The 22,017-nt window shown below is 48.2% G+C and overlaps 1 protein-coding gene across 3 annotated transcripts; it reads left to right on the plus strand.

Annotated features, from left to right (window-relative positions):
* Positions 1-4,256: 4,256 nt before the first annotated feature.
* On the plus strand, positions 4,257-19,311 carry CENPS (centromere protein S). Of its 3 annotated transcripts, none has more exons than XM_054721228.1 (5): positions 4,257-4,538; positions 8,045-8,149; positions 8,841-8,874; positions 17,823-17,983; positions 19,022-19,311. In XM_054721228.1, the coding sequence occupies exons 1-5, from the start codon at positions 4,488-4,490 to the stop codon at positions 19,238-19,240; spliced, it is 570 nt and encodes a 189-aa protein (XP_054577203.1). In that variant the 5' UTR covers positions 4,257-4,487; the 3' UTR covers positions 19,241-19,311. The 3 variants fall into 3 exon arrangements, with proteins under 3 accessions (XP_054577203.1, XP_008149984.1, XP_028016808.2); XM_008151762.3 differs by lacking the exons at positions 17,823-17,983; positions 19,022-19,311 and adding exons at positions 13,137-13,203; positions 14,831-15,272 and having other exon boundaries at positions 4,411-4,538; positions 8,045-8,168; XM_028161007.2 differs by lacking the exons at positions 4,257-4,538; positions 8,045-8,149; positions 8,841-8,874 and adding an exon at positions 16,711-17,735.
* The last annotated feature ends 2,706 nt before the right edge of the window (positions 19,312-22,017 follow it).

The following is a 22,017-nucleotide window of genomic DNA, read 5'->3' on the forward strand; positions in this document are numbered from 1 at the left end:
CCACCACACGGCCCAGGTGTGTGGGGCTGTACCATCCAGGTTTGTGTAAGTGCCTCTGATGTTCGCACAACAGGGAAGTCGCCTGACAACACATTTCTCAGAATGTATCCCCATCACTAAGAGGTGCACAAGTGTGGACTGTGTTCAGTATATAGTATGTTTACAATCTAGTAATCCTATTTGCTGTTCCAGTTACTACTGAACAGCATGTAACCAAACTCTGGCATAATATAGCCACCACTGTATTCTCCTAATTCTCTGGGTTAGGAATTTTTTTGGTTGTTAATCCTCACCAGAGAATATTTTTCCATTAATTTTTTTTAGAGCGAGTGGGAGAGGGAAAGACAGAGAAACATCGATGTGAGATAAACCAGGACCCAGGCTGGGGAGGAGCCTGCAACCGAGGTACATGACCTTGATTGGAATTGAACCCGGGACCCTTCAGTCCGCAGGCCGACGCTCTATCCACTGAGCCAAACCTGGCTAGGCCTGGGTTAGGAATTTGGAATAGTGAGGAGCGGGGAGTGGGGTGAGGGCTCATCTCTGTCCCACAATGTCTGGGCCTTAGCTAGGAGGACTTGAAAGCTTGGGGGTGATTCTGTGGCTCACTTAGAGGTGTCTTCATTCACCTGGTGGTACCTGCTGGCTGTTGGCTGGGACCTCAGGACTGTCAGCCTCGCCATGCATGTGGCCTCAGGCTCAGCAGACTTCTCACTCGGTGGTTCAGGGCTCCCAAGGGGAGTGTCCAGCGGACAAAGTGGACGCACATTGCCCTTTAAGACCTAGGCAGGATGTCACACAGCAGTGTTTCAGCCACATTACATCAGGAGAGGGACAAACGCCACCAGATTCAAGGGGAGGAGGGTTAGACTCTTCCTCTCCGTGGCGGCGTGGCAAGGTTCTAGATAGAGGAGCAAGTGGATCTGGAGACACTGTTTGTTTTGGGTTTGTTTGCTTGTTTTTTAAATCTGCCACATCTGCTTCCCTTGAAAAGGACAATTTGCTGCATGGGGAAGTTGGGAACCTTGGCCCTATCGAGGATCTCAGACGGTACAAACAGCATAAATAAGACTATAGTGGCCCTGACCGGTGTGGCTCAGTGGATAGAGCATCGGCCTGCGGACTCAAGGGTCCCAGGTTCGATTGCAGTCAAGGGCATGTACCTTGGTTGCGGGCACATCCCCTCCCCAGTGTGGGGTGTGCAGGAGGCAGCTGATTGATGTTTCTCTCTCATGGATGTTTCTAACTCTCCCTCTCCCTTCCTCTCTAAAAAATCAATAAAAATAATAAAAAGATTATAGTGGCCCCCTGGCCGCTGCGGGGCAGTTGGTTGAGTGTCATCCTGTGCACCAAAAGGTTGCTGGTTTGATTCCCAGTCAGGACGCCCAGGTTGTGGGCTTCACCCCCAGTTGGGTGTGCAGGAGGCAGTTGATCGATGTCTTGTCCTCACATCGATTTTTCTCTCCCTCTAAAAAGATCAATTAAAAATATTTTTAAAAAGGAATGTAGTCGCTATCAGAGTGTATGCCAGGCACTGTTCTAAATTCACTCATTTCATACAGCACCCTCTGACGTAGGTACTATCATTATTATCCCCAATTTACCGATGAAGCACCTGGGTGTTAAGTAACTTGTCCCAGGTCACATAGCTCCTGGAGAATTGGAATTTGAACCCGGCAGTCTGGCGCCAGAGCCCCCGTGCTCAATGCGTGCAATTCATTTACTCATCGGCATCTTTACTGTATACCTACTATGTGTCAAGCAAAACACTGTGCCGGGCGCCATTGTCTAATGGTGAGAAACGTCTAAAGTTCTGACTTCATGAGCTTACAAAGCACATATAACAGCTCATGGAGACTGATCAGGGAATCGGCATCTTATAGTGCGATGTCAGGGAAAATGAGTGACGGTCCCCCCTTTAATGCCGCCAAAAGGATTCAGGAAGCTGCAAATGCCTTTGTCTTATTTATGGTGAGAGCAGAGGCTCCAGCTAGACTGCTCATAATCAGATTTGGGCTCTGCCACTTCCTGGCAGTTTTACCTCCGGCCAAGTCCTTTCACCGGTGGCCCGGCTCCCCCGTATATAAAAGGGGGTGAGGGCATCTTCCTCTGAAGGCGGCTGCGATCTACAGTGAGCGCCTTCCAAAGCCAGGTAGTCCACCAGCGCCTCGGTTCATGGCGTGGCTCGGTGCTGACACCTGGTGGCCAGCACACAGAACTCTCTTCGTCCAGGAGGAGGACAGACTTCCAACGGAATCCAGTCCTTCCCGGTAATGTAATAGCTCAGCCCTGGGCCTTTTTGTTCAGAGTCTGAAGTGCCTGGATACTCCCCAAGTGCCGCTGGAATGCTGTTCTTTTGCTCTGGGAAGCAACTGCTTGACAATGAGATCACACGCAAGGCACAAAGCCCAGAAACGGCTGGGAGAGGTTGTTACTATCCATTGAGCACTTATGTGAGCAATTTAAACCTCACCACTACGCTGAGGTTGGCACTGTGACCCCACTTTCAGGAGGAGGGGACGGAGGCTTGGAGAGGCTCAGTGACTTGCTCAGGGTCACAAAGCTGGTGAAAGAAGCTGGGCTCTGCTCCCAAGGTCTGGCCCTCAGGCAGGAGCTCCTCACCGCCTCCTCACTCCACCCCGCCCCTCCCAGCCCACCTGCTTTCCTCCCCCAGCTGCAGGGGTCAGGGAGCAGGGCGGGCTGCGGGAGGGCAGAGTGGGCCTGCTAAGGCAGGGGCACGGATGAGGGAAGTCCCGCCAGAGGTCTGTGCCCCGTGGCACTGAGGACCCTGGAGACTGGGATTCCCCCAGGGAGTGGTGGGGAGAGAGGCCTCGGTCGGGGTGCCTGTCTCTCAGAGGAAGTGAAATTAGTCAGAAGGCTGATTTCCAGAAAGAGGTTCTGTCGTTCCCAGCTCTTTGCACTTTGGGGAGGGGGAGGACTTATGAGGATGAAGAGAACGAGGAGTGGCTTCTGTGTTTACCTTTAATTATAAAAGAAATACGAGCTTGTTTGAAAATGCAGATTACAGAAATGTATAAAGTGAAAAATTTGAGAGCCCTTATCTGCCTTCTCCTGGACCCATTGCTCAGAAGTTAACTGTGTTTGTCATCTATTCTTCCTGCTGTTTTTCTATTCCTTTCAAATACGCCCCCTCCCCACCCCCCATAGAGATCTGTATGCTTTTTTCCTTAAACAAAAATAAGATTATTTGGTAACACCGGTCTGCAAGTTGTTTTCGCTCAGTGTCAGAGGACATCATTCTAAAGCTGAAGATTTAAATGCATTAGAGCCTTGTGTTTCCAAGAACCCTTTACAGATGATTCTGAAGAATAACATCCGTAGGTTACGTGAATAATCAACCCGAATATCTCCGTATATTGCAGCTCTGCCTCCTCAGCCCCGCCGCTTAGGATGCAGCTGGGAGGGGGGTAACTGTCAGCGAGACATCTAATGGAAGCCCAGTGTGATTTCTGCTTTGTTTGTGTGTTTTTTTAAATCATCACCTGAGGATCTTTTTTTTCATTGATTTCAGAGAGAGTGGGAGGGAGGGAGGAAAGGAAAGAGAGAGAGAGAGAGAGAGAGGAACATGGATTGATTGTCTCCTGCACACACTCCCCAGGGGTCCTGTGTTGGATCTGCAGGCCATGTATGTGCCCTGACTGGGAACTGAGCCCAAGACCTTTTTGGTGACAGGACAATGCTCTAACTACTGAGCCATAGGAGTTTGAAATTGGCAATGATGCGAGTTTTTACACCATGGAAAACGGCAAGTGCTACAAATCGGAGTCTGATTTGTTGTTGACTGTTAATGTGCACCTTGTCTGGAGCCTTTACACTGTGAATAGCACAAAACATTGAGAAAATAAATGTTTGGTTACTATCCCATTCAGCGAGTACTGAATGGGATAGTAACCAAACATTTATCCGTGGTCTGATTTTGACACTATTGTTGGTGGCCGGATTCTAAAAACCAATTGGATTTTGCAAGGCTCACGGAAGTTACCGTAAAGAATGTTGCGGAACAGCCCTGGCCGGTGTTCCCAGTGGGTTGGGCATCATCCCGTGAAAGTTTGCCGGTCGATTTTGGGTCAGGGCACATGCCCGGGTAGTGGGCTCCATCCCCGGCAGGGGGCGTGCAGGAGGCAGCCGATGGATGTCTCTCTCACAGAGGCGTTTCTCACTCTCTCCCCCTTCCTCTCTCTCTTAAAAAGAGAATGTTGGGGAAACACTCACATTCTTTCTTTCCCAGCGCTGTGTTAACCAGTGTGCCAGGCACTGAGCCGGTCTGGGGTCCACAGGGAGCACGGCCTGGGCGGCACAGGAGGGGCCGGGGATGAACTGCGAAGGGCCCTTTCCCAGAGCGGCCGCCAGGGGGCGCGCGCGGCGCCGTGGAGCTTCGCGCTTTGTCCCTCCGCGCGGCCGGTCGCCGGGCGCCGCGGCGGGAAAATCTGACTGCGCCGGCGCGCCGGCCTGGGTCCGTCGCTGTGATGGAGGAGGAGGAGGGGGCCGAGGAGCCGCAGGGACTCTTTTATCGACAGGTACGGGGAAACCGCGTCCCGGCTGGGCCGGGAGAGGACGGCGTGGAGTTTCTGGAGACGAGAGGCCCTCGGAGGCCTCGGCCCGGCCTCGCCTCGGTGTCCGCCTCCCAGGGGCACCGGGCTCGCCCCGGCCGGCTGCGGCGCGGGAGCCTGCGCGTGCGGCAGCGGGGCTGCCTCGGGGGCCGGGGCGGGGGTTGGGGGGCGGCCCAGGGGGTGAGTGCTGGGAGACGGTTCCCATGGTGACGCGGTGGGCGGACGCCGCCGGCGGAGTGCGGCGCGCCCCCGGTGTGGCGGCGGGGCCTGGCCTCCGGGTGTGGCGCCTCAGGCTCCCTCCTCAGACCGGGTGTGGGGAGGGGGCTGTGAGCGCTGAAGGGAGTCGGGCCAAGGTCGAGCCCTAACGTGTTGGCCCCCGTGGGCGGCGCCCGCTCCCTCCCGCCGCGGAGGAGCCGGCCCCGGGGCTGGATGCGAACCCGCGCCGTCGGGGTGCAGAGGCCACCCTCCCGGGTGCGTTCGCATCGCGGCCCCGCAACTCGAGGGCGGCGGTGCCTTTGCCAAACTCAGTCTCCTTGTTGGAGAGGCGGGGTGGGCAGTCACCCCCCGGCGGGGTGGGAGCGGGTGCTCAGCCCGTCCTTTCATCGCCGGGGGGTGAGGATGAGGGGAGTCCTGGGAGCGGAACGGCGCTGGGAGAGGGGAGCCGCGAGGCCGGGGTGGCCTCGAGGGGGTGACCTGCGGGGACACAGGACGGGGCCCCGGGCCGGGCCCGCGCATGCGCGGTTCCCTCCCGTGAAGAGCGAGGTTTCAGAAGCCGTTTCCCTGCCCCTTTCTTCCGAGGAGCCTTCAGAAAAGGCTGCAAAAGTCAAGTTCCCAGCACCCATGTACCCCTCACCTCCATTCGCCAGTTAACCTTTTGCTGTATTTTCCTCCTCTTTTTTTTTCTGAATTAAGAATTAATGGCAAATAGCTTGACACATTACCTTGACGTTTTAATACTTGAGCATGCATCTCCCAACCACAAGGGCGTTCTCTGACAGCATCTCAGTTATTACGCTCAGCACGTTTAATATGGATAAGGTTCTGCGAGTGACCCCCCCCCCCCCATGTCCCGCGTGGTTCAGGTTCAGGGTTCGGGCTCTAGAGGAGGCCGCACGCAAATGAAAGAGACTAGAAAGTATTAATTTGGAAATATTGGGGGCCAGGCGGGAGCCCAGCTCTAGAGGAAGGACTCGGCTTTGCTCTGGCCTTCCGATCCCTTTTGTTCAGGTTTGGGATACACCCATAGCCCGTAGGCAGGCAGTTCCAATGACAGCCCATCAGTAAGGATTTACATAAAACTAAAAGGTGGAAGTTGCCTCAGCGACCATTGTCTCAACTAGACAGTGGGTGCAGAGCTCTGACCTTTCAGAGCTCAAGGTCTCCAGCCTTCCCGGCTCCTTGTCAACACCTCTCTGCTGGTGAAGACAATGGCGGCTTCCCACAGGTTCTATTGTATTATTAGGTGATGTTCAGTCGTAGTCACACTTCCCCAGGTGTCCCAGAGCTGCGTGTTCCTTCATGCAGGCCCCAAGCAAGGATCATGCCTCAGTTCAGGAGTCCTGCCTCTGGTCTTCCCTGGAGCCCTTCTCCAGCGTCAAGATTTCTTGACGCAGATGGTCTGGAAGAGCCCATTCGTGGCGGAGGGGTAGTGGGAGTGAACGCTGGACATCAGGAGCTGCCCTTTCATTTCTGTGTTCTCAGCCCCTGGTACCCAGCCTGGCGGTCAGTAAACAAGTGCATACTGATGAAATGAGTAAGGCTGCTCAGATGGGCTGAGGAAATGGTTTTTATTAAGTAAAATTACCGGGGTGACGTTGGTTAATAAAATTATATAGGCTTCAAGTGTAGAATTCGATGATACTTTATATTGCATTGCGTGCCCACCACCCAAAGTCAAATCTCCTGTCACCATATATTTGACCCCCTTTCCCGCTCCCCCTCGTCCTCTGTGCAGGGGTGAGCAGGTTGAGGACCCTTCGTTCCAGCAGCCGTTCTGGCACAGAGAACGGAACTGCGGGGCCCTGCCCGAGGCGCTGGGAGTGCAGTGATTTAGCCTCCAGCGTCTGTGGCATTGAAAGGGCTCAGCCCAGCCCGGGAGGAGGGTCCAGAAAATGCCTGGCGATCAGCAGGACCCCTGCCCGTTCTCTCACCCCTGACCCCACCCACATGTACTTTAAAAAGGTGACCTGGGAGGGCCCTTAGTCCTTCCAGGGTGATGGCCCCTTTGTCTCCTCTGTCCAAAGCCTCAGTTGACTTAGCCTTTGAAGTCTAACGCTAAGGAAGGTAGGCCTCACCTGCCTGTCCCTTCTCCGGGTCCTGGACTTGTGTTTTTTTATTTATTTATCTATTTATTTATTTATTTATTTATTTATTGATTGCAGAGAGGAAGGGAGAGAGAGATAGAAATATCAGTGTTGAGAGAGAATCATTGATTGGCTGCCTCCTGCACACCCCACACCAGGGATTAAGCCCGCAACCCAGGCATGTGCCCTTGACTGGGATTGAACTTGGGACTCTTCAGTCCACAGGCCAACAGTCTATCCACTGAGCCAAACCGGCTGGGGCTGGACTTGCGTTCTGCAGTTCCTCCTCATCTTGCCTCTGCTGTGAACACTTACTGTCGGGTTCAGCTGTCACCATGTCCTGCTTACTCTGTCTCCAGCACCGAGATGGAGCGGACACAGTTTGATGACAGGAGATGAGACCTTGGCCTAGCTTGTTTGGTTTTCTACTCCTCTGCCTGCGGAAGAGGGGTTTTCCAGTATCCAAAAGGTTTGCTTCACTTTTGGTGGCTAAATGCACCTGTGCAGTGGGGCTGCCTGGAGCGCCCCCTCTCACCTTTGAGGGGGTTTGTTGTATCAGTTACTGTACTTCCTGCAGAAATCGAGAGGTTTCACTTTTTCTCCTGAAATAAGACTGAGATAAGGGTAACTGTGAGGATCCTGCCGAGGTGGGCTCGCAGACCAACGCTCAAAGGAGGGTCACGTGCCCTCATGAATCTTTCCGGTGTTTTCCTGATCATTCATCCCTCATTACATGCAGGCGTGGGGATGGGGTCCTTTTGCTTTTACTTGATTCACCCCCATCCGGGCAGGAAACCCGTCTGGTGTTTCGTTGTGTTCCCCAAGCACCCAGCATATGCCTCGGCTCAGTGGGAACCTGGCGCATGTTTGTGGATGAGTCGAGTCACGCAGATCCGTTGCAAGTGCCATCTGACTTCTCTCCCCGCTGACCTGCCATCGTGATTCCGTCTTTACTTGACCTAAATCATAGCCATTAACCAGGAAGTAATGTTTCTACAAGTCGCACTCCAGGGCCCTCATTAATTCATTAGTCACTCCAAAAGCCACTGAGCCGTTATGGAACGTGCTGCAGGATTGGGCTGAGCAGGCCCGCTCCTGGTCTTAGTTTTTTAAGATGGGAAAAGGTCTTATTTGCAGCCTCCCCATGCGGTATTCTGGTTTTTGCTTCAGAGGCTGAAGGCAGCAGTCCACTACACCGTGGGCTGTCTTTGCGACGAGGTTGCCTCGGACAAGGAGGTGCAGCTCAGCAGACAGACCATCGCGGCGATTTCGGAGGTGACCTTCCGACAGTGCGGTACGAAGCCCTGGCCTCCTGCATTCGATAGAAGCCCCAGGGGTTGGTTTGCCTGGGAGAACCGTGTGGGTGGGTGCCGGGGTGTGTCCCCACTCGAGGGCACATTATCACTGACACTGTTCATGAAGCAGTTCTTTCCTCGGCTGTCAGATTAGATAGTTTATGGAAGAACTATTTTTTTCTATTACACTAACACTGGGGCATTAGCACCTCTATTTTACTGTGTTTTAAACTGCCTGGAACATTAGACATTAAATTTTTTTTAGACATTAAATTTTTTATTTCCTTTATAACATTTTTATATCGCCCATAGTTTATTTGACAGGTGAACTTGTGGCATTGGTATTTGCTTGACTTCACAGGAAATTAATGTCTTCCAAGCCCTAACTTGTAGCAAAATGTAAAGTTAAGGGATAGTTTCAGGAATGAAGGGTGTAGCCACAATGACCAGAAAGCTTGTAATGAAGGGTCACGGTGCCAGAAGGACAGGGAGGTCCTAATGAGCCACATGGCTAAAGGCGCTGTGCAGTGGGGCTGCCTGGAGCCCCCTCACCTTTGAGGGGTTTGTTGTATCAGTTACTGTACTTACTGCAGAAATCGAGAGATTTCACTTTTCTCCTGAAATAAGACTGAGATAAGGGTAGCTGAAGCGCATCTCTTTTTCTCTTTCAGAAAGTTTTGCCAAAGACCTTGAAATGTTTGCAAGGTGGGTACAGAGCTTGATTATCTGCTACTGTGTTTGTTTACATTCTATTGATACTCTCCATCTGGTGGTATATTTCAGGAGAGGTTTTTTTTTTTTTTTTGCGGAGGCTCATCTCTAATCATGATTCCACAGGAATATAACATCTGCTTTAATCACGTCCATTCAGGCTTGATTTTTGCATTTTTTTGAAGTTTTCCAAGTATTTTTTGATCAGTTCTAGGTTGAAAAGGCATGGATGATGTCTCTAGGACTCTGAATGTGCGGGGCTTTTAAGATCATTTGTGTGATGCTAGGGCCTGGTCCCCGTGCCAGGCCGGGCGGCACTGTGCGCCAGGCGGTGATTGCTGGCAGCTGGCCGGATGATGACAGCACGCGTCCACAGCAGGCTCGCATTTGCCACGTTTGTTCCGAGTGAGCTGTACACTCCTTGAAAAGAGGGTGACTTGCTTTCAGCTGGTAAAGCTTTAGCTTTTACAGGTGATTTATGCTCATCTCTTCAATTAGTACCTCAAGTAATTGAAAACAATTGCAACGAATTGCTTTTATGAAGCAATTTGAATGACTAAGGCCTGAAAGGGCCAAAGCTTTCTAATTTGCTGCCACTTCTGATTTGGTGCCAGCCTCTCACACCCCATACTTTTCACCTTGCTCCTAGTAGCTCTTTGCTTCTCGGGTGAATATTTTGAATGAATTAAAGCATAGGTCCTCAGAGGGCAGGCTCTAAATCTTTCCTATTCCTGTATGTATGAGTCCTAAAAACTGCTTAGCATCTTCAACTTGGCCAAAAGGGACAAGATAATATTATGGGATACTGATAGCTCATTTGGTTTATTCATTGTTAATTCAGGCGGTTGCCCCATATGTGTGGCCCATTATCCCCAACCCCTGTGTCTCCTGTGAAATACACTTATCACCATTACTTGCTATTTCTTTTCTCCCTTTTAAAAATTTTTTTAAATAAAACTTTTTTTATTTGAAAGAGAGACACGAAAGTCTAAATCAGCAGGCAGATTTGATTTGCACGTGAAGCTTTGTGACTAGAGAGCGGGTTTCTCCACTGCAGCACGCTGCCTTTGACAGCACGACTGCTGTGGTGCGGGACTGGCCGTGCACTGGAGGGTGTGCACTGGAGGGTGTGCACTGGAGGGTGTGCACTGGAGGGTGTGCACTAGCAGCTCCAGCCGTTGCGCGCCACTCGTGTGCCCCCAGTTGTGACTTTTCCCCCATTTCTGTGTTAGCTGTGGGACAAAGCAATGAACATTTTTATTTTTTTTTATTTTTATTTATTTTAAAATATATTTTATTGATTTTTTACAGAGAGGAAGAGAAGAGGGATAGAGAGTTAGAAACATCGATGAAAGAGAATCATCGATCAGCTGCCTCTTGCACACCCCCTACTGGGGATGTGCCCCCAACCAAGGTACATGCCCTTGACCGGAATCGAACCTGGGACCTTTCAGTCCGCAGGCCGACGCTCTATCCACTGAGCCAAACCGGTTTTGGCAGCAATGAACATTTTTAGATGCTTCTGCAAAAGTATTAGAAATAAAAATGAAGTTAGAAATATTTAGTGTTATAATCACTGAGCGTTCAGTTCCTCTCTTTTTATAATCACATTAAAAGGTTGATTTTCTTTGCCTGGGTCCTGGGGGCGTGTCACTCAGACTGTAAGCTCCACAAGGAAGGGCATCATCTTCTAAATAAAGAGTCTGGGGAGCGGCTGTCGGCTGCTGCTGTCCGGGTGAGACCAGCCGAGGCTGCGCTAACTGCAAGAAGCCACAGCTTCTGCCGTGTCCACGTGTGTCACGCGTGTCCACATGTGCACTCACTGCCCCCTCAGACTTCCTCCCAGCACCCCGAGTGGATGCAAGAGCAAATGTTCTTTGAAGACTCATCCTTTGTCTTAATTTTACATTGGTTTTCATAATATTCCTGTTTGCTCTCATATAAAAAACCCTGTTTTAAAGTTCATCACTGAATAAAATTGATATTCCCAGAGGTCAGCTTTGTCTGTTCTGTGGCTTTGAGTTTCCCCTGTCACCCAGGCTCTACTTCTAGAACTGTGGTTCCTCTGAGAATTCTGAAATACGTGTTGTTTAGGCTTCTCAGAGTAATCAGAGTTCTACAAGTGTTCAGTAATCTTTGTAGGCTGGCTGGGAACCTAACCATTGTTTATGTGAGAAAATACATTTAAATTCTAAATAGTCAATTCACCTATAAACTTTGGAAAAATCATCTCAATTTAAGTTATGAATTTCTCTTATTTAGCTTTGAAATCTCTAGTCACCTCGTATTGTTAATGTGTTAAAGATGAAATGTTTTGAAGAAGATACTCTGTAGTAAGTAAATTCTAGGAACATCTTATATACTAAAAGGCTAATATGCAAGTTGTCCCCTTGGGAGTTCGACCAACCGGGAGTTCAGCCACCTGCTATGATGTGCACTGACCACCAGGGGGTGGCGCTGAACGAAGGAAGGCCCCAGTGGGCTGGCAGCCAGGGGAAGGAAGGCTCCGATTGGTCCTGATCGCCGGCCAGGCCTAGGGACCCTACCTGTGCACGAATTTTGTGCTCTGGGCCTCTAGTTTTGGTAATCTTTAAAACGTAAAAGTGTTATAGGAAAAATGGCTTTGTTCTTTTCCCTAGAAATTTTTTGGAGTCAGGGCTTTGAATTAGGAGTCTCTGGTGTATCGTGGCCGCCATAGAACATACCCACCCCTCCATGGAGGAAAGTGTCAAAACACCACACATGGCAGAGACATTAGATGAGCTGAGTGGTAGAGAGGACTTCGTTGTTCCCTAAACAATTCTTTGTGAAGAGATAAGCTAACCTTACTCTGAAACTAGTTCAGGGTGCTGCTTCCTTTTACTCATTCCTTTCACTGCACTTCATCCAGAATAAAATACTGACAGCAGCCTGATGGTGTGATTGAGGCTCGGGCCACACTGTGTCCATGGCACGTAACATCCTCCACCAAGGACATCAGTGGAGTGGCCTCACACGGAGTGGCTGCTGTTGTGTCACCTGGCTGACTTTCCCCCTCTCTATCATGGCCCTTGCAGGAGGCTCATTGGAAGTTATCTCCTGAAATGGACATTATCTCAGGACAGGCAGATACTGTCCATCCTGATAAGATGACACGTAATGTTTGCACATTTAGCATGGTGGGAAGGAATAATTTGGCCAAGTTATGGAGTATAATTTCTGTGTGGCTTTATCTTAATTCAACAGATATTTAGTGTTGACTACTATGTGCTGGCCACTTAGGAGTACAAAGAGTCCAATCTATTCCTGTGTACAAAGTTCCTGTTTACTTTTGAAGGAAGTTAGAAATGGTAAGAAAGGGTGTAGAGGTATAAATTATTGAATAGAGCTTATCTAATTACCTTAAAATTTTTTCAATTTATTGATTTTAGACAGAGTGAGAGAGAGGGAGAAAAAAGGGAGTGAGGGAAGGAAACATCTATTTGTTCCATTTGTTTATTCATTGGTTGCTTGTATGTGCCCTCATCCAGGATCGAACCCTGAACCTTGGCGTATCAGGATGATGCTCTAACCTACAGTTACCTGGCCAGGGCTCAAATTACCTTTCAAAGCAAAGATAAGGGGACTGGATTGAGAATTTGAATCCAAGTTATAAGCAAGAAACAGACTCCGATTTAAAGGATGTTCTTTGTTCTAACCAGGCTCTTGTCAAGGGAGCGCATTACCTCCTTGAGGGGAAATGGGATGTTAGGAGACATCTGCCCAAGCTTTTTGCTGTAAGTTAGTCCTTGGAGAAGAGCTTCAGGATCTTATCTGAGTGAAGCCCTGCCTCACGGAAATTCTCTTGATTCTTCTGTTCACTAGTAACGTCTCTTAAGCAGAGGCGACCTTTGTATTGTGAGGCTGCCGTTTCCTCTCTTCACTGGAGGTGTACAGTGACCTTGCTTTTTCTGTGGTGTTTGCTGTGACCATGGTGACCCAGCGTCCCCTTGGAAGGGTGATGCCTCGGGCTCCTTGCCATGCTTGTGTTCCTCAGGCACCGTGGCCCGCAGGGGAGGTGGGCACATGGGCTGTGCTTCCTCTTGTCTCTATTTAATTGGCATCTTGGCTAGTCACTTCATTCATTTTGTGTCTCTGTTGCTTAATGACCTTAATCTGAAAAGATGGGCTACTTCGAGATCCTTGCTAGCCTGAAGTCTGACCATGAACTTTTGTGTTTCATCAAAACTTTAAATAACACCAAACATTTTGGTGAATTGTTTCTGCCCTTTCTACAGACATGCGAAAAGAAGCACAATTAACACGGAAGATGTGAAGCTCTTAGCCAGGAGGAGTAATTCACTGGTGAGAGATGAATTTCTTCCCTCACTCCCCTTTCCCATCAGAATACATTATTCCCAATTAATCACTTGCAGCCATGGAGTGATTCCCCAGGGCACCTTGCATTAAAAACGAGAGACGGTTGAACCGTTCAGACCTGCCTGTAATTTATAGTCTTCCTTTCATTAAGATGGATCTTGCCAAGCCAATTTGAAATTTTCTAATCAGCACTCTCTGGATTTCATAGTTTGCCTTTTTGTAATATCTCAAAACTTTGGTCCCATGTTTCATTCACAGCATGATGTCAGAGATGGGTCACAGGCTAGAGTGAATGGGGAAGTTTATGGTGCCCACAGTTTTCCGAGGGGCCAGGTATGGAAGGAGTATCTGTATAGCCAGGATGGGCAGGAAATAGTCTGTCTTTTCAAAGAAGTCCTGAAGTCATCTTGACCACGTCCTCGTTTTACAGGGGATGTGTGATCATCCCAGCCCAGTGGCTGTGCTGACGGCAGATCCAGGACACCCTATGAGGGTCCCTGACTTTAGTCTGATCCTAGCAGTTAAAATGCTTTCTGTTCCTCCCCCTAATGTGAGCTCCACACGGGTAGGGATTTCTGCCTCTTTCTTCTCTGCTCCATCTGCTGTGCCAAAATAAAGACTGGCACACAGTAGGTGCTCAATAAGTAGTCGTTGAATGAATTTCTGCAGCAATTGACTGTTTACAGGGTTTTTAAAAAATAAATATTTAACACACCATCTAAGCCTCACAACAACCCTATGAGGGTTAACAACACAAGTCATTAGCCCATTTTACAAGCCAGGCAACGATTGGTAATTTTCCGCAGTTAAATATGAAGCTCTCTGGTTGACAGCTGAACCTTGACTTTCTAACCTGAATAGTGCTGTTTCTTCTGGGCTCTTTTTGGCCTTTGCCCGTCTAACATTCTTTCTCCAAAGTTTAAGTCAAGGCTGAGGATGACATGATTCCCAGGTAAAGTAGGTAAGGTGCCGGGTGGTGCTGTGAACCAGTGGAAATGAATTCTGAGTCATAACTGCTACTTGGTCAGCTGCAGGGAGCAGTTTCTGTCTTTTGCAAAGGAATGGTCAGTGCAAGTCCTCTTAGAGTATAACTTGCTATTGCTTACTTGTTTATGTCAGAATACGGTTTTGATTTTGGACTCTTAATTTTTTTCATCTGACAGAAGCTTATTAATGAAGACATGCAGCTAAATTTGTGCATTTGACTAAATTCTCCCTAAAGGCACTTACCTTGTATCCCTAGTATGTGGTACATAGTAGTTGCTGAACAATTTTAGTTGGATAAATTTGGGAGAGGGGTTGACCAAATTTGTGTTTTGTATATTTGTGATTGGCATGCCTTCTGCAAGCTTCAAGTTTTAATTCATTGATTACTCAAGGAGCTGCTTCCTGTTTGGTAGCATATGAGAGCAGCAGTGAGTTGACTTGTAGTTGATTCCAGCTACCAGTAAAAATTTGAGGCTCTGTCTGACTCTAAGGAATGTGACCCATGCTCTTCCACCCAAATTCTTTCGGTGGGAGTGGTGGGGAGACGGTGTAGGTTTATCCCCCTAGACTTACAAAATGGCTTTGCAACCAGATAAAAATATAATTTAAAATTTTTTTTTTGTAGCTAAAATACATCACAGAGAAAAGTGAAGAGATCACTCGGTTTAACGTAGAACGAAAAACAAAGAAGAAAAAGAAATTAGAGGATGAAAACAAAGATTCATTGGAGCCAGCAGAGGCTGGAGGAGTGGGAAGTGAGAATTAAACTCTGTCACCACTTGGACAAAGCAGCCCTTAGCAGGGAGAGCCACCGAACGCATATTGCCACAAAGGGAACTTTGAAGGGAGAAGAGATTAAAAAACAAAAACAAAAAAAGAGGCGAGGGGGCCTTTTGTGCTGTATTCTCCGTCAGTGACCGCAAACAGTACTTTAAAAGAGAACGGGAAACTCCAGCAAAGTACTCCCATCCCGTGTCGTACTGAAGCACATAAAAAGGTTCGTATTTCAGTGGTGTATATTAGAAGTTATGTCTATTGCAATTAATAAAATTGTGTTGGCAGTTAAATATGGTTGATTTTTCTCAAGCAAAAATCGTAGTTATTTCTTAATTCTTTTACATAATTTTTTAGGCTGGCAATTCCTGAAAATGAATAAAGCTATATTTACATAGTTCTTTGGATTACCCATGTTTTAAACCCATGTCACTTGTGATCACAAAGTAAAAAGGTTTGGGAAATGGTTCCTTTTTACCTTTTAAATGTGATTTTCTCCAGAAACACAGTTTTTGTGATTTTCCTCGGGCTATTTTGTAATTAAACTGTGGTTCTGCTGGGAAGAAGTTTTGCTTGAGAGGAAAACCTGGCCTATGATTCCAAACACTCAGTGTGTTGTCCTCTGTCTTATTCGTGAGGTGATGCTTTCAGGAGCCCCAGTTCTGTCTTCTTTTGGGGGTTGCTTAGAGGCCCAGGCCGTGCCTCTCCCCTATAGGGGCAGGAGGGTCAAGAGAAGGGACTGGCATTTACAGAGCCCTTTCCGTGCGCCAGCCTGCTCTGGGTGCTCACAGCTTGTTCAGGGTGTATCTAGTTATTCCCGTTTTACTGATGAGCAAGCTGAAGCGTGGAGAGATTAACCATCTGTTGACCAGTAGAGACTATGTACATTTGGGGTGCTGATTTGAGGGGGCAAGAGAAAAAAGGGCATGCATTTTGGACAGGATTTTTACCATCCATGCCCAAATATGATTAGCAAAAGACACCCCAAAGTCCAACAGTCAAAAAGAGATGCTAAGCTGTGATCATAGTAAAGCATTGAATTCAAACTTTAGTTTCGGCTTCTGCAAATAACTAATCTCAGATGTTAATTGTAACATCTGTGTGTCACATCAGTGAAGGAAAAGGAAATCAAGAAGCTTTCCATCTTCACAGGACATTCCAGCCAGAGATCTGTATGTTAGTTTCATTTTCAGATAAACTCTCTTAAAACTCCTCATCAGGGAGAATCTAGAGACTAAATACGATGGACTTTCCAAAGGTTGACAATTTGCACCCTGCTTTTGCCACTCTAGTAGCTGTCTGACTTTCTGAAACTTTGTGTTCTTAACAGTGACTAGGGTTAAAAATACCTCGCAGTGAGGTGTATGTGACGGAAGAGGAAATGGGAAAGGCTGTACCGCCTCATACACAGTGATGTCCAGGGACATGCCTGTTCCCTCTACTGAACTGTGGAGTCTAGAAAGAACCCTTAGGGTCATTTAGTCCATCTTCCCACCAGCTGGGAACCCCTTCTTACAGCATCCCTGGGGTGTGGCTCCCCAGGCTCTGCTGAACTCCAGGAACGAGAGCCCTCTCTTATTGGACACTAATTCCAAGTTTCTTCTGTTGATAGAGAAAACTCTCCCACCTCCTAACTTCTCTGGGTCCTGTTCGGCCCTTTAGAATGAGCAGCCTTTGTTTTTCCTGTTAATCAAGGTTCTCATTGTACCTCTTTTCAGAAACACACGTTCTTGTGTCATACATTGGATGATCAGCCGCCCGAAGGCAGACTTTGGGTGGTGAACGGTGATCGCTTGGTGCTTGTGTGGTGCCTGGCATGGTAGGCACCCTGTGAAGGCTTGTGCCCTGGAGTCCAGGATGTGCTCGTGGGATGAGCTGGAGCCCTGGCTTAGGTTACTTGGCTGTACCCAGGGGTTTCCCGCGTTCATAGTGAGGAAAAGCCAGGAGGTGGCACAGAGGACATCCCAGCCTGCACTTCTCAGCGGTGGCACCGTCCTCAGGAGGAGAGTGAGCCCAGGAGCCGGTCAAGTGCAGGTCATTCAGTAAAAAATGTTTTACACCTGACACACTCTTTGTGATGCACTCTAATTTCTGTTCATTCAAAAAAGTGCTAGTTTATGACCCGCTAGTGGGTGGTAGTAGCAGTTTGAAAAACACTGGACTTGAGTCTGTCAGCATCACCCGGGTGCTCGGTAGAATTGTGGGACCTTTGCTCCTCCTCGCACAACATCGGAATCTGCATTGTAATCTGAACTTCATTTAGGCCGTTTGGGGTCACATCACAGTTTGAGAAGGCCTGGGCAGGAGGACAGCGTCTGGCCTGCTGGCTGGGGAACGACCACTGGGCTGTCCTTGCCTGCGATTTGGGAAACCAGGCGATGCTGCTCTAAGCGGCTCCCTGAGCCCTCATTGCTCCTGTTTCTTCTGCCCGTAGCAGAGTCAGCCCTTCTCTTCCAGGCAGAATCGCAGGCTGTCGGCTCCTCACCCAAGGCTAATGTATACTGTGGTGAATGACTTGGTTTTGTCCTCACGGCCTCCTGCTTGCTGTGGGCATGATTAGGAGGACGTGGAACTTCTTTAGAAGCAAGTGCACATGAATTGCAAAGCAAGAGCACATCTGCTCTAAACACGGCGGCGACCCGCGTCTTTAATGAAGGGTTAAGTCCCATCCAGAGGCGCCTTTGTGGGCACTGATTGCTCTGGCATATGCGTCACTGCTTGAGTGTGCGGGAGGAAGGGGTGCAGGCTTTACACAGGTATGTATACAAAAAACCAGCTGCAGGTTGAGCTAAAAATACCCCCAGTCTCCAAAGAGACCCACGTCCACAAAACACCGGTTTCAGGGCTGCCTAGAAAGACGAGCAGCCGCAGAGCTGGAGAGGAGCGCCAGTCAGCCCGCAGAATGCCGCCGCCCCTCTGCCTGCTGCTGCTGCTGCTGCTCTCCGCGGCCACCGCTGCCCTGCCTCCGGAGGGTGGCCTTGCCGGCCACGACAGCGACAGTGGGGTGAGTAGTCCCTGACTTGGCCACATGCTAGCCTGCTTTCTGGCTGTCTCGCTGCCTGGCCTGTTTGGCCATGCCTGTGGACTCCCCAGCATCCGCACGGCCGAGTGTGTGGGACAGGCTGCGGGGCTGAGCTTCATAGTGTTCCCTGCTGCCCTGGGGTCCTGTGATGTCACACAGACCACAGAGTCTCGCTGACCACGGAGCCGAGGCAGTTGGGAAGTTCTGAAGCCCCGGTGGGCTTCCTCATGCTCGCGGTCTCCAGCTGCTGGTCTTTGAAGGCTCAGTGATTGGACCCGTCTGTTGTACTGCGAGCATGGCGCTCACTGCACTATTAAGTCACACACACACTCTAGAGTCTTAATTCATACACCCGGCACATGTTCTCACTGGCTCAGATGAATTGACATCGTTACGTTCTTCATTGTGAGAACTTGCAACTTCATGGGGTGATTTATTTTTCTCTTTTTTCCATTTTGAAAAAGTTCCAAGGAGAGTACATAAAGTTGACCATTAAAAATGGATTTTTCTCTGAAATTACCAGATGAGTCTCAGACAAGTCATTTATCATCAGATTACTCCTGGAAGCTTTCTAAGGAGTTTGAAGGACCAGGATACAGGATATAGCATCTCAATCTGGTCTGTCTTGAAGGGCAATTTGTGGACAGCCAGGAGGAAGGCCGGAGAGGGGAAACCTGCTCATCTAATGACCTGACCCACCTCGGGGCTTCTTAGTTGCAGGCACTTATCGGGGAAATGGCACATCTCCCGACCTCTTCGAGTTAAGGACCTCAGCAAAGATTATGGGCAAAATAAGCAGTCTTTTTCTTTCCATGATGGAAAATTCTCAACTTTTCCTTTTCTTTAATTACAGCAATGCTGTTAAGGTGTTCTCTTAACTTTCTCACCCTTTAAATGGATATGTGATTTATTCTGGAGCAATCTTATTTTTTTGAAGGAAGGCAGGATGGCAGTATTTATCTTCAATTGCTGCTGAGCCAGATAGTTGATTTTCCTTTGTCCTCTGCTTCCTTTTGAAAGCACGTGCAGGAAGTGGCAGACGTGAAGAAGGACAGCCTGTTGACTTTCCTTGCTTGGTGGTACGCGTGGACCTCCCGGGCCAGAGCAGCGCCCTTCATGGGCGGGGCGGCCGGGGCGGTGTCCAAGCGGCAGGAAGGCCCGCCCCCGCAGCAGGCCCCGCGCCCAGATCAAGTGCCCTGCAAGAACTTCTTCTGGAAGACCTTCTCCTCCTGCAAGTAAAACGCCACCCATGACTCGTGCAAGGAAGTGCAACGATGGATCCAAATAAAATGGATTAAGCAGCCGTGACCTTTCTTCTTTATGCAGTTGTCTTCTTGTTTTTGTGTAATTTGAAAAGTATTTTTAAGTTAAACTCCAGTGGTGCCCAGTACTGAGTGTCTTGAGTAACCTGGAACCCAAAGTGAATACTTTTGATAGATTTTTGTGGGTTTTGCTGCATTGTACTCAGTGCAACCACAGGGCTTTCCCTCCGCCTTCATGATCTCTTCCTTTCTTTGATTTAAAATAGCTAAGGGAAAAAATTTAAGGGTTCAGAATAACATCTTATTTCAGTTTCTATTTATATAAATTGTCGAATTTAAAAAATATTGCCCTCATGTTAAAAGCAAATTTTTAACACTGCTCAAAGAGCAAAATGGTTATTATTCATGATTGAGCAAAAATTTAGAAACAAATGTCATGATATTAAACAGACATTATGCTGACATGTTCATAAAAGTTACATTTGAACCTGCTGTTGCATACTTACTCGTTTTAATGAGTAAGTTAAACATTTGTTGGAATTCTTTTCATGGATGAGTGCTTCAGATTTTTCAAACCCAAAACAGCGAGCCGTGCTGCTGCCCGCCTGTGCAGCCTGCTTGCCTCCCCTCCTAATCCAGGACCTGCAGCCCCAGGGTCCAGACCTTGTTTGGAGACAGTGCGTCTGTATTGGTATTATTATAATTGTCATATTGCCCCACTCAACAGTTCCCGCAGAAGTGACGGTGAATGACTGTTCAAGGAGGGGGATTCCTTTTCTGGGATGTAACGCAGAGCAACGTTGAGCCCGTGAGGACCAGGATTTTGGTCGGCTCAAGAGAAGTTAGAAGTAAACAAGTTGCTCAGTTTCAAAACCCTCATCAGATTTTTAATTCTTCCCGCACAGCACTGAAATCCTTGCTTGATTATACATATTTATAACTCTTGAATCATAGATTCTAAAGAAAGCTTCCAGGGTGAGGTTTTTAGATGCTAAACTTGAGCACTTAGAGATTCATCCCTGGAGTGAGGGCGAGTTTCTGAGGGTCAGGCCGGCAAAGGCTGGCTGGAGGACACTGATCTCCTTCTCTGACACCAGGGGGGCAGGCTCGTGGGGTCTGACTGCTGACCGTTCCGTTCTGTTTTCCGCAGAGCTGAGCTCATATTCATAATTACTGGCTGAGTAGAAGTATAATGTGATAGAAGAGCCTTAATGGCATCCGCATTTCCAAACACAGCAGCTTTAGGAGACAGTAATTGGGTCAGCACACTGGTGACGATGTGTGCCCGAAAGACCAGCTAACCTTCAGAACTTTGTCTTGGAAGATTTTTCCAGAAGAAAAGCATGGCCATTGTTTTTCAGTTTCAATCGAGGTCATACATACACAGTCCTTAAGATTGGGATTTTAACTTTGAACTAAGTGATACCTGAAGGATAATGAGGCTAAACTAATGAGACTGCCAGGCAATCCATCAAGCCCAAGCCTACCTTAGTTCAGGGGGATTAATAAAATGTGCACTGGCACCTACTGCATGTTAGACTAGATTAATATGCTCATGATTAATAAAGTCGGGTAAAATGGGTAATTAGGGTAATTTCCTACCATCAGGTTTCTGGTAGACTTTTCTTACAGTCTACCTTTCTGTAGTTGAGGATAGTCAGAGGTGTAGATGGGGGACGTCAGCGCCTGGACAACTTCTCATTCATTCTCTTGCCTTTATTTCCAGCATTCATCACAGAATAGATCCCTGACGGCTGAGGGAGAATTGTGACATAAGCACTTGACAGAAATCCCTTCCCACTATTCACATTTCAGGGCTGACAGCAGATCTTCCTAGGCTTCCGAAACTCAAGCCAGTAAGCTCATGGGAGACACTTAGCTTGATTTAACAGCACCTGCTGACGGGGTAACCCACATCTTAACCGTAGTAGCTTCTTCAGTGGAGATACGGATTCCTTGTTGAACAAATCAGAAGAGGAAAAGTCATGTAGGCAGAAAAAGAAGCAAGTTTTCTGTTTCTAGACTAGAAAGGAAGAGGCAAAGGACAGCTGAGCAACCCACTATTTCGTTTCTCAGAACCCTAATGAAAACTGATTTACCCCTTTCCTTTATAATTAAGTAATTAAGTGGTCAAGAATACATATGCTTGTCTTATTAAAATAATTACAAGCTGGAGAAAAGCTAGAATTTTTTTGGTTAAAGTTCTTGTAACATGGTATTAGAAAATATTGAGGAAAACCCAGTCAGTATCTGCCTTAACCTGTTGTTGTACTTCCTTGTAATTGCACAAGTGTTATGTGATTTAATTCAAGCAAATACCCAACTTCAAGGTTCTGCAATCTGAAAACCCAGTTCGCCTCCTGGGGAGTGAGTCCAGGCCCCTCCACGGAGGCTTCAGTTAGCCGTGTAGGGGACTCCGGCAGTGGCTGGGTGTCCAGACTAGATCATTTTCAAGGTCCTTAAAACCCTCAAGTAATAGAACAACATAAACTGATCGAACTAAAATAGACCCAGAGACATAGAAGCATCGAACAGACCAACCTCACAGGGAAGGCAGGTTGGGGGTGGGGGTGGTGAGAGATCAACCAAAGCTCTTGTATGCTTGCATATAAGCAGAACCCATGGACACAGACAGTAGGGGGGGTTAGGGCATGTGCTATGGGGGTGGGAACAACCGGGGAGAGGTCAATGGGGGGAAAGGAGACATGTAATACTTTAAACAATAAAGAATTAAAAAACACACACAAAACCCTC

The sequence above is a fragment of the Eptesicus fuscus genome, chromosome 9 (assembly GCF_027574615.1).
Source record: "Eptesicus fuscus isolate TK198812 chromosome 9, DD_ASM_mEF_20220401, whole genome shotgun sequence".
Lineage (NCBI taxonomy): Eukaryota > Metazoa > Chordata > Mammalia > Chiroptera > Vespertilionidae > Eptesicus > Eptesicus fuscus.